Source organism: Cavia porcellus, unplaced genomic scaffold, assembly GCF_034190915.1.
Source record: "Cavia porcellus strain 051 isolate PalLab524CR breed Dunkin Hartley unplaced genomic scaffold, mCavPor4.1 scaffold_12, whole genome shotgun sequence".
NCBI lineage: Eukaryota > Metazoa > Chordata > Mammalia > Rodentia > Caviidae > Cavia > Cavia porcellus.
The window spans coordinates 58379977-58397291 of record NW_026947495.1 but is presented as its reverse complement, the minus strand read 5'-3'; the positions used below and the strand labels follow the sequence as shown (position 1 = coordinate 58397291).

The window sequence follows — 17315 nt, the reverse complement described above, 5'->3', positions numbered from 1 at the left end:
ATCTCAGTTCCACAATCGTCCTTCACACTGTCTTACACTCAATCAGTCTACTCTTCACCTTCACAGAAACTGCTCTCTGCCTAGATCAGCCTGGAGGTCAATAAGCCACTACATCTTCTCTTTCTCTCCCCTCTTCCTGGACTGCTCTGCCCTGTTTATTATCCATGTCCACTGACACAAGGTTCTGCCCCAAGAAGCCAACAGAACCTGCATCGCTAACTCTGCTCCCTGTCCCTAACAGTCTCTCAAGGTGACAGACAGGAAGATGGTACCAATGGTGTATTTTCTGAGAGTTTCCGGTGCTAAATACTGTCCTGAATGTCTTACGTGTAGTAGCTTAAACACTCACTAAGTTCACTGCACTGAAGTACTATTCAGTTACTTTCTACCTGGATTTCTTTTGAGTAACCTTGTGTCTTCCTTTAATTGATTCTTTATCATATTCTCCAAGTTGTCTCTCTTAAAGATGTAGCACCTCCCTGGAGTCCAAAGCCCACTCTCAACTCTGAGACCACATTTTCTTCATATTTTGAAAACATCAAGGCCTTTCAACATTAGTTTCCTCATAAATAGTCCCTCTACTCCCTCAGGTTTTATGAGCATTTTCATTTCACCTCTAAGTATCTTTCCTAATTTAGAGCTTCTTTCTCTTTAGTCTACCAACCTCCCTCTTACTTCCTTTATCCACTCCCTCCTGCTGCTTCTATTGCTTCCTCTTTCAGTGTGCCCCTCTCCATGAGATCCTTCTTTCCATGTCCATTTCCTCCCCATCCTTCTGCCTTCTCTCCAGCAGCTTCTCTCGGCTGTGGGCCCAGTGCTAAGGGAGGACCAGACCTTTCTCGCCTTTGCAAGGAACAAGCAGTATTCTGTGAGTGCTCATTTCTCAGGATTCACTCTCAAAATCAAGTTACTCCAGCGTGGGGGGAGTGGGTAGGACTGTTTGCACCACTAAAGAACCCTATTTTGGGCAGAAAGCTGGAAACTGTGTAACCCGTGTACATACTTGGCATTACCTTGATAGGATAGGAAGAGGAAGCACCGGTTTGACTGGTCTCTGTTAATATCTGGCAACTTCTAGTTGATTGCAATGGGAACCAAGGCAGGAGGCAGCTCAGATTGGCTCACCCTATACTCTTCTCTCTTTCCCTAAACTCCTCCAACCAATGCATACCACTTCTGACATTACCATTCCCGCAGCATCCTCTGCCATTTATAACCGCATGGCCGCCCACTCCTTGTTCCGCTCCATTCTCCACATTACAGTCAGAATGACCTCAGGAGCACATCCCTGCTTGAATCTTTTCAGTGGCCCCCTACTGCCTAAGGAACAAATCAGTCTCCCCAGCCTCATCCAGACCTGACCTCTGCCTGCCTTGTGTCTCTCTCCTACTTGGCCTTCCCTAGACTCAGTGAGGCCAACCACTTGTTCCCCGCCCTCTCTCAGCCCTTGTGCCTTTGCCCTTGCCCCCTGCTCATTCTTTTCCCTCTACCTACATAACCTACTTCCCTGATCACCTCTATTTGTTCTCCAGGACAATTTAAGGATTCTTTCCCCATCAGTCTCAGGGAGTCTTCCCCAAGCATTCCAACCCAGAACTGGCCTAAGTGTCCTTTTCCAAGGGCTCTGAGGTAGCCCAGCCATTTCATGTAAGCTGTTCTTACCTGATTCTTGTCCATATCACACATCAGACTATTAGCTTCTTATCAGAGACCCTATCTAATTTGCCTTTGTAGTTCCTGTGTTCAGCATAGAACCCGACACCTATACACATATCAATGTCTCTACAGAGAATAAATGAATAAATTAGACTTTGAATAAGAGATAGAAGTTGGTGTTTTTTACCTTTAGTGCTTTGGGACTGTTTATTGCTATGATCGTCTAAAGTAAGTAAAAAGATAAGTTTTCACAAATTGAGGGCAAGAGGAAATTGGTGTTAAAAAAAATGAAAGGATCCCAGTTAAGTAGACTGTATACTACTAACATTAATTGAGGGGTGTCTGAATAGAGCACTACGGCAAAATTTTATGTGTAGCCTCAACCCTCAAAATAATCTCCATTTTATAGAAGAAACTTCAAAAAGAAAAAATAAATAATTTAACCAGTTAAGTGGCTGAACCAGGATTCAAACCTGGTAGACCCCCTATATGGTCCTGCCTACTCTAATGCAGTCACTGTGTTAAAAGTGATTGCCCATTAGCCTCACTTATCTGTGCTCTCAGTTCAATTATTCTTTGTCCTTTCCACCTTTTGGAGAAGCACGTGATCTTAAATACATTGACTTATTAACATCAAATGATGGCTAAGAGTATTCCTGGATGGGCTTTAAAAACATATACGAGGTGTGATCAACAGTGAATGGTAAAATTTTTAAATTTATCCGAGTAAAAGACACATTTCCATTAACTTCTCTCATAATTCTCTTCCTTGCTTGAAACACGCTTATTCCAATGTTCTCACCACTTCCTGACACAGCTTTGGAAGCCCTCCTTCCTGGTATCTTATGAGGTGTGATTGGAAACCCGGTGAAGGTTGCTGCTTCATGCCATGCAACAGAAAGGCAGTGTGGTGAAATATTCTAGTGTATCTTCTTCTACCTTATTTGCTGAATCTGGCATCATGCAACTTCTGGCTCTTCTCCAACGTCAAAACAACCACGAAAGGTGAATGTTTTGAATCTACTCAGGACACTGAGACAATCACACCAGCACAACTAAAGAACTCAGAAAAGAACTTCCACAACTGCTTTCGAAAATGGCAAGAATAAGGAGGCTCAAAGCAAGGGGTTGGAGGTTTAGTGGGAATTAATACCAATGTGTCTTTCACTGTAATAATTTTAAAAACAATTAAACAATCATGTTTTTTATCACGCTTCATATATAGCCAACATTTCAGCAGCTACTGATCAGAAGTGACTCACTCCGTGGACTAACAAGCAGGGCAACTATTGATTACACGCATCATGTTCCCTTTGGAATTAATTCTCCTGGCTCCTAAAAAGGAGACCATTTAAAGTTTTGATATCTATTTTTGAGGCTGTATTTTTTAAAATGACTGTTGAAAGAAATACAAACTACTACAAGAAACTCAAGATTATAAAGACCCTGTGAGAAGCCTTCGCCACCCTAAGGGACTTTTGACATCGAAAAACTTACCAAAAATAAAGAAAAATTGGGGCTGGGGATTTAGCTCAGCGGCATAAGCACCTGCCTTGCAAGCAGGCGGTCGTGAGTTCGATCCCCAGTACCGATAAAAAATAAAAAATAAAAAAATAAGTAAAGTGATGTTGGTAAAATTAAAAAAAAAAATAAAGAAAAATTAGAGCAAAGGGATGAGAGAGCATGCAGTCATGATTTTTCTGTGGGGAAAGGAGAAAAGATTTTTTGAGTTTTTTGTTTTTAAGAAAACGTAGATCTGGACAGGTAAAGTAAGGCAGGCATGCAAAGCTGGATCACTCTGCAATGAAACTGCAGAAACTGTCTGACAGCAGATCTCAGAACAAGAACACTGAAGGGGACAGGGCTCGACTCAGAGCAGCTAAGGGCTGGGGGTGCTTTGGGTGGTATGCCTCGCTGCACCTCATCTTCATTCTGGGTGTTAACCCCACGGCTGTGTGTGTCTCTGTGTACACTAGAGCAGGTTGTAGAGGACTCTCTTCGGCTGATACAGGGACAGAAGCCACAGGAAGAAAGGAGGCTTTAGTTCCCAGGGCTCAAACACAAGATCCTCTTGCTTCAAAAAGACATCAAATCACAAGAATGTTTCTGTTTCTCCACTACGTAGAGAAGTCATAGAAACAAGCTGTCACAGAGAATGTGTTTTGAACTGTCTAAAAAGAAAGCAGGTTATGGCTGAGAAAAATCACCTCTGTACTATGCCTCTGGCTAGTTGGAGGTCTGAGGCTGCGTTTGGCTTCTTGCTTTGTAACTCATTTTCTGCAGAATACATGAATATTTCTAGAATTTGTGACTTAACATTTTATTTTCTTCACCTCCTTCAATGTTCTTTCAGTTAATAATAGACTGGAGCTTATCTGTATCCTGACCAGTTTTATAAAACCAAATACTTGCTGAGCAGAAGAGGTAGACTTATTTGCATTTAATTTTTTTCTTAAAGAGAGATTCTGCCACCCACTGGACAGAAACCAATGATCTATTTCTTTGAGATTCACCACAAAATACTGTTTTAAGAACTTGCCCCTGAAAATAAACATTTTAAAAACTCTATCTCTTTTAAAAAGAGGATAGGGTGGGGTGAGAATCACAGTTGCTTTAGAGAGCATGGACAAGATCTGAAATAATCATCTAGAATATTAAATTGACTCTAAGGAATGTTTAAATAAAGTAGAAACAGTCTCAGAGCATATTAAAGAAAAACCTCTACTATTGAATGCAAACCTTTCTGCAATTATTTTACAGCCTGTATTTTGGCTCTCCAGTTTGCAAGGACTAGGTAGAGATTTTTCACACAATCTCAAGCTGTGGCTGCTTTTGTACAGTTACCTTCATTGGCTTAAAAACTCCATATTTATATTAAATATAAACATATACATGTATCTGCTGATTTTTACCTAGAGCTAACTGAATACAAGGGCAGTGAAGTTTCAGCCATCTGATGGAAATTAGCTGCTGAGCACAAACTGCAGAGACTGTTTGTCTCTGCAGGCTGCCTGTTCTCCCTCTGGGCAGGGAGCGCTTCATGTCACGTAAATGGAACTGAACAGCAACAATGCCGGGCAAATCCAAAAACACGCCATATCATATTTATAAACAACAGGAGGGAAGATGCAGGACACAGAGAATCGTACCTGGTTTTAGCAACAGGGTTCAGATGCTTCTGCTCTTGAAGCACCTTGGCCAGCTGTTTCTGCAGAAACAGAACCTTTCCGTGAGCTTCTTTAATAAATGGGTGGTCCAGGAGCTGTGTGACGGAAGGTCGCTTTTCAAAATCCTTAATAAGACACCTGTTTGAAAAAAATCAACAATCGAAAGTACAGACTGAGACACCCTGTTCCTTGGTGAACAGGGGGAGAGGAGATGAGAAGGCTCATTTATAAAACCTCGCCAATCATCATACATAACTCTTTATTAACACCAGAAAGTAAAAAACAATATCAGTTGAATTAAAAAATCAGAACTCTATTTAGTTTAAGTAAATACTTAATGTGAAATCAAAATTTAACATCGATTTACTTGGTAGTATTTAAAACATTTAAAAACAGAGTGGTCAGACAATTTTCTATCTGATTTTTCATTACAGAAAAATGTTTTTCAATGGAATCAAGTTTCACAAATATCTAGAATTAAATACTATCACCTCAAGTGAATCTTAAAATATGAAACATCCTTTATTTAGTAATGGAGAAAGTATATTTGCAAGAAAAGAAACAAATCTCAAAGAAAAAGAAAGGCAGGCAGATTGATTTCTAATGTCTTCTGAAGAAGAAAAGAAACCTCAGAACAGGAAGTGACTACCATATAATTCAGAAGAACTGGGATGAAATTATGTAAACAGGGAACAAAAAGTCCATTCGAAGTAGTAAAATTCAGTCTTTTAAGCTCCTCTGCAGTTAATTGGTTAAAACCACACTGGTGTAACCACTTTCTGTTTCAGATTCAATGTCCTTTTCAAAGAAAACAATAGCAATACATTTTGCTGCATTCTCTGTGTTGCTAAAGATGATTCTGATACACAGAAGTTTCTAGAAAAATGGAATTACCACCACATTTCTATTCTGAGTAACTGCCCTGAGTGAGAGGAGGCAGTTTCAGCATGCACACTGGGAAGCTGTGAGTCTTTAACTCGCACTGGAGGCTTTGAATACACACCGGTGCCATTCTGTCCCCTCCATGAACTAAATGCCTTTACTTTTCCCAATACCACCGACATCCAAAGCATCACATTTTAAAAAATCAAATGCACAGGCGAATGGTAAAAAGCATCACCTTGAACATCTTTTCAGACAGTTAAGCAGAATTCCTAAAGCAATCCTCAGTGATTAGATTTACAAGGAAAGCTTTACTTCACCTCTGCAGTTTTTCTTCAAAACTCTTTCATATCCCTCACCTTCTAGTCCCAAAGGCCATTTGGTCGCTTTGCCCCTTAGTCCAGTTGAACATTGATTCAGGGCCTTCCTTGCCTTGTGGAGCTGCAGTACCTAAATCCCCCTGTGCTGCCTGCAGGACTATAAATACCACCCCCACCTTGCCTTGGAAAGAAATCAATCATTTGACTTTTATAGTTTCAAGGCCTTTTGTGTAACCTATTATATTTCTTATCAATTATACAAAATCAGTACACATGCTAAAAAAGACTGTAATCCTATTCCTATATCACCAGTCTTCTCTTGACATCAGTTATATTCACCTGTCTATGTGACTGTCAAAGGAAATCAAATGTGAATCACCATGTTTCCTGAGAGAGAAGGAACCCAAAAAGTAGTTATTAGATCAATAATAGCCCTGTCCTTCTAGCTTGGGGCATGGTATATGAAAACGTCTAAAATAAAAATAGCCACATGTCCCCTGAGGCTTCCAGCTGAAGACAAAACCACAGTTACATAACATTCCTGGTGCCTTCAAGGGAATGGGTACAACAGGATCTGCTGGATCACAGCTAGGACTGCCCCGGGACAGCGGTCAGGTTATACTGTCTTTCTCATCACCAGATATCTGTTTCTGCAACACAGGAATAGAAAACTCCAGTTTCCCTGAAAAACACATTTGATTTGCTCCCTCCTGTTGTGAACTTTCATCTGACAGCCAGTAAGTGCTCACTGAAAAAAGAAAAAAAATAACCCAAAAGGACTGGGGCAGCTGTCTCTGCATCTTCACCAGAGCCGAACTAAGGGGGCTTAGAAGAGGGTGAGAGTGACAATTAGAAAAAATATCAGGGCATGTGAGGGCACAGGTGCCCAAGGCCAGCATTCCAGATGGGTCCAAAAACAGGTTTCTTTGGGTACTTTAAGAAGTAAAGCTCTGAAATAGGATATGAGAAAGGCCAGGAACCCTACACTTCATCCAGCTGTAACACTGGGTCTCTCCTGGAGTCTAGGGATGCAACTGAAAGTGGTCTGTTTTGTTTTACAATTTTAGCACCCACTGGAGAAGCAAGGCTTCCAGAAAGGTTGTAAAATCATCTGGTATGTTAGCTAGGGTCTCTCTGGTTCACAGAGGGAATAAAAATAAAGTGCAAGGAAGTAAGAGAATCAGACAAGAAGAAACTGGCCAATCGGTTATCTTGTGAGGATCCAAAAGAAATGAAGACAGTGTACACATCACTGTCTAGAAGCAATGACCAAGAGGATTTGTTAATTTCTCTTGATAAGACTGGAGTATGCTGAATGTCATATTATGAGATCAGTGAAATGGAATCCTAGTGGGTATGAGAGAAATGCTAAGCAGCATTGTAACAAATCCAACCACGTTGGAGAGTTTTTAGGTGAAAGGCAAGAAGACCTTGAAAGCATACTAAAACACTCCTGTGTACTTTTTTCTCATGCGGCTTAAGAGCCAGTATGAAAGGGGATTATCATTGCGTTGATCAACAGAGGAAAGTTCTCTCTTAGGAGCAGATAGGGCTGAACATCATGCATTACTAGAAAGAGGGCATTCACTCAGCAAACATTTATTACACAGCATCAGAATAACCTAAAACAAATCCATAAAGAATTGTGATGTTTTCCCTCCAGATCTACAATCCAATTGAAAAGAGAGAAAAGACAGAAACAGCAAAACCAGTGTGTGCATATATTTTAGGACTAATAACACAAAAACAGAGTTTCAGAGTCACAGGGTTTAAGATTTCCTACTCAAACCCTCTATTTTCAGAGGTGAGAAAACTGAGGTCAAGCCCTGACAGTGATGAGGTCAATGCCCCATTTCTCAGAGGGATCCTTCTTACTTGGCTCTGCGTTGTTTAAAATGGTGCAATGTGTAAAACAATACAGAGGATGAAGAAGGAACCATTGGGGTCATTAAAACTCCTGAAAGCCTCTATACAATTTTTAATGCAGACATATGGAGAACACATCATGCCAACACACCTCTCTCCTGCTGTGGAGAAAGAATGTATAAAACTAATGAAAGTGAGTATTTATTCATTTCAGGATTATTTAATAAGTGAGGAATTATTTCAGACACAGAATATCTTCCTCCAGCCAGAGACTGAGCAAAGTTTTCAGAAGGATGCATAAAAAGCTGAATCGTCATGGGAAATGGGGGCCAGCCTATGTGAGGTGAGGTGGGTGGGTAAAGCATTATACATGCAAGTCATTCCAGGAAAGAACCCTAGTTTCCTGGTCAAAGAAGACTGGGGACATCAACAGTTCTCGAAATCAAGTCAAGTGGATGCACAGGAGCCTGTTAAAGTCTTGAGGGTTAAGAAAATGTTTAATTTCGTTTGATGCCACATCTCCGAACTTACTTGGCTGCAGACTGCTTTCTCCTGTTTGTGTTAATGAGCCCCCCAGATGTCATCCTCAGAAGCTGTGTTGCAAGAATGAGGGGCAGAGATGAAGGTGGAACTGGGGAATGTTAGTAAATTGTGGGGAGACTCAGAGACCCCTAGTTATCCCCACATCTGTTACTCTATGGGCTACTGTTTCTATAGGAGACAGTGACTCACAGTAGAAATCTATTTCCCAGCTTAGCTGTTTCCAGTCTCTTGCTCTAAAAAAAAGAAGTTAAGCATAGATTAACTTTGAAAACTTTTCCCCCTCCAAATCATAAGTAAATCTTTCACTGCAAGATTTTTTTCTCTTTTAAAATTGGGTTTTAGATGTTTCTCTGTGCTAAGGAACAAAATAAAACAACACAATAAAAACCTCTTCATACGATGAGACATGTATAAGAGATCCTGGATTTATAAGGCTTTGGTGGTTGCACTGAATATGATAGGAAAACCCACTAGAAGAGAAAAGGAACAACTTTCAGCCTTAAGGAAATCAATCCACCACCTAATTTGAAATTCTAGTACTTTCCATCATGCTTTCTAGGCTGAAGATTAATTCTAAGAATTCATTAGTGTCACCACATTGAACACAGGTTTTTGTAGCCATTTGTAGTGATCTTCCAGACTGGCTTATGCCAGAAACAGGCAAGAAGGGGACATTTCTTAGCAAGAGGCAGGATCAGGCTCTGGAGTTGAAGCTGCCTGCACATTCCCTGCTTACAGACATAATCTCAGCCACACCATCACTGCCAAATGTGATTTCATAACCAAAAAACTGGGTATCTACAAAGAGGAGCTATTTATCACTAGTCACAAACTGATATTTACTCATGAATAAACATCCTTCCTACAGAACAGCTGAAAAAGCAAAACTAAAAATACTGGTGAACTTCGTGAGAAGAGACTGAGTAACAGCAATCTTACACCACTCAGACGGACAAAAGTAGATCAGAACTCGGGATTCTCCTGGCTTTTCATCTGTCTATCAAGCTTTTTGTCTTGAAGACTTTCTGCTATTTTCTTGTAGGCTTGCAACTTGTTAAGTGTTCCTGTGGGTACAGAAAATCTAAATGTTTTTGATTCGACCAATGTTTCCCTGCCCATGATTCACCGTTCCTATCATCATCAAACAGCAGCCTGACTGACAAAGAGGCCTCCAATTCAAGGGGAGCAAATGCTCCAGAGTGTGCACTAATTATAGGCTGAATTGCAGGGCTCTGTGCTCTGACTTAGAAGAAAATTTCCACTCTGGAAGACAAGACTATGACAAACAGGCATTTTCCCAAAATGACTAATGCCTCAAAAAAGAAAAGAAGGCAGGCTGAGAAAGTTGACATTGCCTACGTTAATTTAGTGAATGTTCACCTCACTAAGCTGACCTGACTTCCTCAGCCCTCAGGAATAGCTAAAGTTACAGTCATAGATATCAGAACCTGGCCAGCCCGCCTCAATATTATCACATGGGGAGCACCCAAATTTTGGAAAAGTCAAACTACAACCAGAAGGGAATGTTAATGTTCACTGGGTCCTTGAATCAGAAATGCATAATACTGTACCCACTAGTTATATTCTCTCAGTGTGATTCCTATCACTGAGACAAAATTCCTGTTTCACAGATGCCCTAATCAGAACTTGCAAAATTCTGAAGAGAAGGCAACATTTGAGGTCTAACAATTCAGCACAAAGCAAAAGCTTTGACATTTTCAAGTTCAAGCCTTTGAGTACTTTTGTTTTTGAATGTCTGGCTAATTTCTTTGATTCAAAAATCCATTTCCATTTTGACAGGCATGTTCTGCTTCTTTGTCCAGGTGTAAGTGCCCAAGGACATATGAAGTGCATTGCTCTGCTTGATCCTACTTGCCACCCTGCCCTGAATTAGATCCATAATTCTCATTTGTATGCATTTCTCTCCCTACAAGATGAAGGAATGGATAATACACAGACATCCTTTATAAGAAATGAGCAACCAACTCCACGAGGCCTGAGAAAGCCTCATGTGGGGAACAGAGTAGACCACTACTACAGTTCTAATGGAAATGGGAGAGAGAATCTAGCTGGAATCATCCATTCAGTCACTCATTTAAACATAGAAGGCCCTGCCCAGTGAGCTTGGGCTGGCTGGCATATTTTTTTATTTTATTTTATTTATTAAAATGCAGGCTTTGCACAGTTAAGCAAGTGCTCAGCCACTGAGCTATATCTTCAGCTCAGGACTACTTCCTCAGCCATGCATCACCAGATTTTTGAGCAGAGAGATAACAAAAGTAGCTATTTGCTTTGCAAAGCAAATGTGCCACATTACGGAGTCTATTGGAGGGATAGAAGGACATCCTTCTAGGAAGCAGACAGTTTGAACTAAGGAAATACAGAGACAAAGGTAGTTCTAGATGTGGAATGTGAAGATGTCATGAGTGTCACTGGAATCTTAGACAAATTTAAATTTAATAGATGGACCTGCAGCTAAACCTTTGTCAATGTAAACATCTTTAGCTTTCTTGCCCACCGAAACTTCTCTCAAAGGACTCAAGTTACTGATTCCATGACCTCTTTAGTTTTCATTGGACTTATTGCTCAACACTCTGATGGCGGCCACCGTCCTGCCCACTTTCTAGAACATTCTCTTTCCTTGACTGCAATGATGCTTCTTCTCTTACTTATCCTCTTACTTCTTGACCACTCTTGCTCATTTACATTCACTATGAGGTAGAGGAAGATGGCAAGGACAGAGAAGACGGGGTATGCAAAAATTAGGACCAATGGACAGAATTGACAGCATTTTTTTTTTCTTTTCTTTTTTAAGACAGCGTCTCACTATGCAGTTCAGACTGGCCTTGAGTTCACTTTGTAGTGCAGGCTGGTCTTGAACTTGCAATGATCTTCCTGCCCCAGCTTCCCAAGTACTGGGATTACAGGCATGTGCCACCACACCTGGCTAAAAATATGGAACACTTCATGAATTTGCATGTCATCCTTGCACAAGGACCATGCTAATCTTCTCTGTATTATTCCTATTTTAGTATATGTGTTGCTGGCTTAGAACGTGAGCCACTACAGAGTTTTCTAATGAATCAAACATCATAGACACAATAGTAGAGAGGGAATTTTCATACTATGGAGAAGGTCATCTCTCACTTTAGAGACTCAAGATCCCAAGCAAGTATGTAGATGCTGCTGAATATGAGTGGATTTAACTATAATGTGTATATCTGGAAATTAAAATTAAAAGTGTAAGAAGACTAGCAAAAGCTACTCCATAAAATTTATCACTAATTACTGCAAATGATTTTAATAACAGCTTTAATAATTCACACACCATACAGTTCATTTATTTAAAATGTATAGTTCAAAGACTTTTAGCATGTTCACACAGTTATGTAACCATTGCCAAGATCAATTTTAGGACATTTTCATCACCCCCAAAAAAAACCTTGTACCCATTAGCAGTCACCCTCTACTTCCCTCAACTCCCTTGATTCTGGGCAACTACTAATCTGTTTCTGTTTCTAAATATTTGCTTAATCTGGACATTTCATGTAGTATGTATGGCTTTCTGCAACTCCTTTTTTTTTTTTTTTTTTTTAACCAGGGATCAAACTCATGACCTTGAACTTGCCCGTATTGCTAAATAATGCTTCCTGGTACGGATGTGCCATGTTTGTTTTCCATTTTCTTTCCTTTTTCCATTTTATTTTATTTACTTTTGTAGTACTAGGTATAGAACTTGGGGCCTTGTATATACCAAGTAGGCATTCTACCACTGAACTACATCCCAACCCTTTATACTTAAAGCTATTATTAATTCATACTGCTATTAATGTTTCTGCACTTGTTTTTCTTTTTTTTTTATCGGTACAGGGGATTGAACTCATGACCACGCACTTGCAAGGCAGGCACTTACGCCGCTGAGCTAAATCCTCAGCCCCCATCTGCACTTGTTTTTATGCAGACACACGCTTTTATTTTTCTTAGGTATGTATCTAGGTGGAGAATTGCTGGACCACTTATTAACATTATATTCATCTTTTGAAAAACTAGTGGCCTGTTTTCCAGAGCAGCAGTCGCTATTTTATATCCCCACCAGGAGGGCATGTGATTGGTTTGTAGTATTATTTCTTAAATAATTTAAGGCATCCTTCAACAACACATGCTTAAATAAATCAGGTGCATGCAACAAGGCAAGATAAAAAATAATTACAGGTAAAAGAGAAAAATGAAGCAAAGGGAAAATCCAAAGGAATTAGACTACAAAAGAAAGGATTTTGCTTAAAGAGGAGCCACATGTTTGGCTCTGGAATTTCTCACAGGCAACGTGAAAAGAAAAATTAGCATCCTATAGTTCTTAAAATCCACAATACCAAACAGATTAGTTGCCTTGAAAACTACCATCTGAAGATGATAACTGCTAAAGATACAGCTTCTGTGAGCTTTCACAGAAAATACTACACGTAACATAACAAACACTATTATCCTCCCATGCACATGGCCTTAAGTCTCAGAGGTTTCTGCATGCTTTTGTGTTAGTGGGGAATGAATCCGGAGCCCCCACACTGAGCTACATCCCTGGCCCTAGCTCAGTGCTGAGACCATAGGCACACACCAGCCAACACACCCAGCTTCACAGACTGTTCCTTGTAATGCTCTTCAGTCCCAACTGATGCCTAGTATCAGAGAGCCAGTTAGTGAAAAAGCTCCCATGGGTGGCCAATACACAGAGGCCCTGAGTTCTGACCTAGGCCCAGGGCTAACCCTCCCAGAGGTCTGACGAACTGTACAGACTCATCCCTTGATTCTAACCTGCAGAACACAATGCCCAGAAGTTGCATAGCTCAAGTAAAGGAAAACAGACGCCAAGCTGCCATTCGCTCACTGTTTACTGCAAAGAACGCAAAGGAAATTGCAGAAATACGGCCTGTGGATTGAAAGCAGCTAAAGGAGGCAGCAATTTAATCCCAACAGCGGGAGTCGGGGGAGGGGAAAGAGGACTGGAGCATCGCGCAGGTGGGTGTGGAAGCAACAGGACATCAGATTTGCCTCCTAAATGACGATAATGATGGTTTCAACTAGAATTTCAGGCCATAATACATAGTGGTGGGGGGATCCACTTAAGAGGAAAGATAATAGCCTACAGCTGCAACAGTCCTCATGGTACTGTCACCCACATTTCACCTCCTTTCCTAATGTGTGCTCTTTGCTAAAGATGTAAAGAGACAACTGTTCTTTGGCCGATTGCCAATTACATGACCATTACAGATAGTATGAGCATAAAATTGGGGAAAATAAACTAAGCCAGGCTTTTGTAACAACTTAACCAGTACTAAAAAGCCTGGATAATTTTTTTTAAGATAATAGGCAAATGTTTTATGCAAATTTGGATTTTTCACAGCCAATAGCTGCCTTGGTTCATATTCCTGAGGACAGATATCACCATCATAACTGTCACCTGTCATCCTTTCTGCCCACCTTCTGAGCCAAAAGTTTCAAAAGGCAGTAAGGAACAAGGTCATAATTATCACTGTTGCTTCTCTTTGAAGAGGTGGTTCTTTTCTTTGGAGAGAGGAAGTGGCCACCCAAGGAAGCCAGCAAGGACGGCTTCTGTGTACTGCTAGACCAAGAAATGAACATTTTGCCACCTACTCCAGGGATGCCCATCCAGTGCTTTGTTCAAGTGCTAAGTTTTCTTAAGATAATTTTTTTTTTTTTAATTTTAAGCAAGGGAATGAATAAAGACATGCACTGTCAAAGAGAGTCTGGGGAGTCCTTAAAACTCCTCCATTAGCATGATGAAGCAGAACAGCTCCATCTATTACATCAAAGCCTCATCAGAGACCCTAATCCTTTCTGAAAGGAACTCTCAAGCAGCCAAGCCTTTAATTTTCTGAATAATAGGCCAACTGATTAACCCCTGCAAAGCTAAACAAAGATACTGCAGGCAACAAATGTGCCCAGTGGGCTGAAAAAGAAGGGAGGAAGGCATTTGGAATGGTTTCCACTCCCTGTCATGGAGCTGACTCCATGCACAGGTTTTACACATGGTTAGCTTTCTAATTTCCTTTCTCACCTTCCCCATGTCTCTTCCCAGAGGACAGATAGCCACTATAGCTCAGGGAAGGCAAATATGGGTGATGTGAAATAACTGTGTCTCAAATTATACTCAGAACTGTGAGTCAGTGACGACAAAGATGTTTTTAAAACATTTGCATACCCACCTCTATTCCAAGGCATGTCACTTGTGTCTGAGGGAAAAAAGGAGACAGAACCCACACCTGGGAGAAAGGAAAGAGACGACATAATGCTAGCCTAGACATTCTCAGATATCTACAACAGATGTCCAACACTGAAAAAGGTTGTTTGATCTTTCTGTGGGATCTTGTTACTGAGATGAACAACTGTGTATTGTGTTGCCAAGGACAGGTACCAGGTTACCTGGTTGGAGGATTTCATATCAGGGTCTATTAATAAATGAAACATACATACTAGCCTTCCTGCTAGTTATATCAGGTAATGAGATGGATGACTGAACGCATGACACAGTGGTCAATTATCATGTGGATGATATAAATTCTATTTTGCGGAGGACATTTATCTCTGTATTGATCTAGCTTTGCTAGCCAGGATCATAAATTACTAGCCTTTCATAACTGTGTGATAAATATGCTAATAACAATACCGCCAACTCCCGTTTCCCAATAAATTTCCTTATGGTTTCAGTTAGAGAAGAAATATGCAGAGAATATTTTATTTTATTTTATTTTATTTTATTTTATTTTTCAGAGCAGTTTTGGGTTCATAGCAAAACTGAGAGGAAGGGCAGAGATTCCCCGTTACTCCTTTTTTTTTTTTTTTTTTTTTTGTACCAGGGATCAAACTCACGACCTCGCATTTGCTAGACAGGTGCTGTACCATTAAGCTAAATCCCCAGCCTCCAAGATTCCCTTATATATGCCCCCTGCTCCCACCCCAAGCATAACCTACCTCCTTATTATCATCCCCCACCAGAGTACACATTTACTACTACAGATGAACACACACTGACACATCGTAATTACTTGAAGCCCATAGTTTACCTTAGGTTCACTCTTGGTGTCACACATTCTATGGGTTTGAACAAATAAATAATGACATGTGTCCACTCTGATAGTATCATACAGCATATTTTCACTGCCCTAAAAATCCCTGTTATGCCTTTTCATCCCCACCCTAGCTCCTGACAACCACAAATCTTTTCACTGTCCCCATACCTTCTGTCTTTTCCAGAGTATCATATGATTGTGATCACACTATATATAGCCTTTCACATTGACTGATTTCATTTAGTCATATGCATTTAAGATTCTCCTATGTCTTTTCAAAATGTAATAGCTCATTTCTTTTTAGCACTAAATATTCCTCTGTCTGGGTGTACCATGGTTTGTTTAGCAGTTTACTTCTTCTGGGACATATTGGTTGCTTCCAGGTTTGACAATTATAAATAAGCATCCATATGTAGATTTTTGTCTAGACATAAATTTTCAACTCCTCATGGTTAAATACCAAGGTGTGTGATTCCTTCATCATTGGATAAGAGTATGTTTAGCTTTTTAAGAAACCAGCGAGCTCTCTTCCAAAGTGGCTGTGCCATTTTACATTCTCAACAGCATTGGCTAAGGGTTCTGCTCCTCCACAGCCTCCCCAGCATTTGGTGCTGCCAGTGTCTCAGAGTCTGGTCATCTCACTGTTGTTAAATCTGTTTAATTTTTATTTTATTATCAAAAGTTATATGTACTATGTAGATCATGGAAAACAGCCTGTCTTTCCTAAATACAGAGTAGCATTCAGGACCCAGCACATGCAGGGTCCCTAGACATTATGGTTATCATTCTAGGAATTTTGACAATGGTTAATGTTTAATTGGAAGCTGCAACTGACCACCATGGAAATATTTTACCACAGAAACCAGTAACCACTGGAACTGGGCCCAGTCCCCCTCCATTCAGCCAGATATTCTGCATAAGCCAGGGTACCCTGCTTGCATGCTGGAGAGCAGGAGGAAAGCAGAAAACTGACTGTCCAGTAATTCAAACCACTGCCACAGAGATGCTACCCTCTTCTTCTGTTTTCTAACCTTGTGCCTCCAATTGCTAAAATTTCTACTTTTTCTCTTGTTGGTTTTGAAACTAAACATTGTTTTTCTATGGTTTTAGTGATTACCCTATGACTTTAACATATTAACTCAAGTACAAATTTTCCACTAGTTTATCTTCTTGCTTTTTCGTGGGAGAGGCACTGAGGATTGAACCTAGGGCCTTTGCACTGAGCTACATCCCCAGTCCCTCATTTTTTTGAGATAGGATCTCAAGGAATTGCTATATTGCCAGGCTGGGCTCAAACTCCTGATCCTGCTGCTTCAGCCTCCCAGAGTGCTAGGGTAACAGGAGTGTGCCACTACATTTACCTTCTATTCTCTTTTTGAGCACAAAAGCCTAGATATGCCTAAACCGTACCTGGAGTACTTACTGCCCTTCTCCCTATCTTATGATTAGAACTAGCTTTTACATACTTTATGCAAAATTGTTTTCCTTTCACCATTAATAGTTCCTGTTTTACTCCTTTAGACTGCCTTTGGAAATTAATTTCTTTTCAAATTAATTTATGCCTCATTTGTTGTTTGGGTAGTTTGCAAATTTTAGCCTTAAACTTATGCATGTGTTTTGAAACCTCAGCTGGCAGGCTCACTCGGAGAAGGAAGGTAGCTGTCTCCCCTCTCTCTCTTTCTTGTTTTTCCTCTGTGCCTCACTCCTAGTCTAATGATGCTGCAGTTACATCTTCTTGACTGCATCTCCAGCATAAAGCCAGATGTTTGTTTGTTTCATAACACTGAGAATCAAAC

At 40.4% G+C, this 17315-nt stretch overlaps 1 protein-coding gene and 1 non-coding gene across 4 annotated transcripts in view; both read right to left on the bottom strand.

Annotated features, from left to right (window-relative positions):
* Myo3b (myosin IIIB) overlaps nucleotides 1-17315 on the bottom strand; it is a 448610-nt gene that overhangs the window by 236196 nt on the left and 195099 nt on the right. For all 3 annotated transcript variants that reach the window (XM_063259246.1, XM_063259248.1, XM_063259247.1), the window contains exon 9: nucleotides 4806-4961. In XM_063259246.1, coding sequence (XP_063115316.1) covers nucleotides 4806-4961 — 156 coding nt within the window. The remainder of the gene's footprint in view (nucleotides 1-4805; nucleotides 4962-17315) is intronic.
* LOC111754213 (U6 spliceosomal RNA) lies at nucleotides 11384-11489 on the bottom strand. The gene has a single exon (XR_002788919.1). It is a non-coding gene; the product is annotated as a U6 spliceosomal RNA (small nuclear RNA).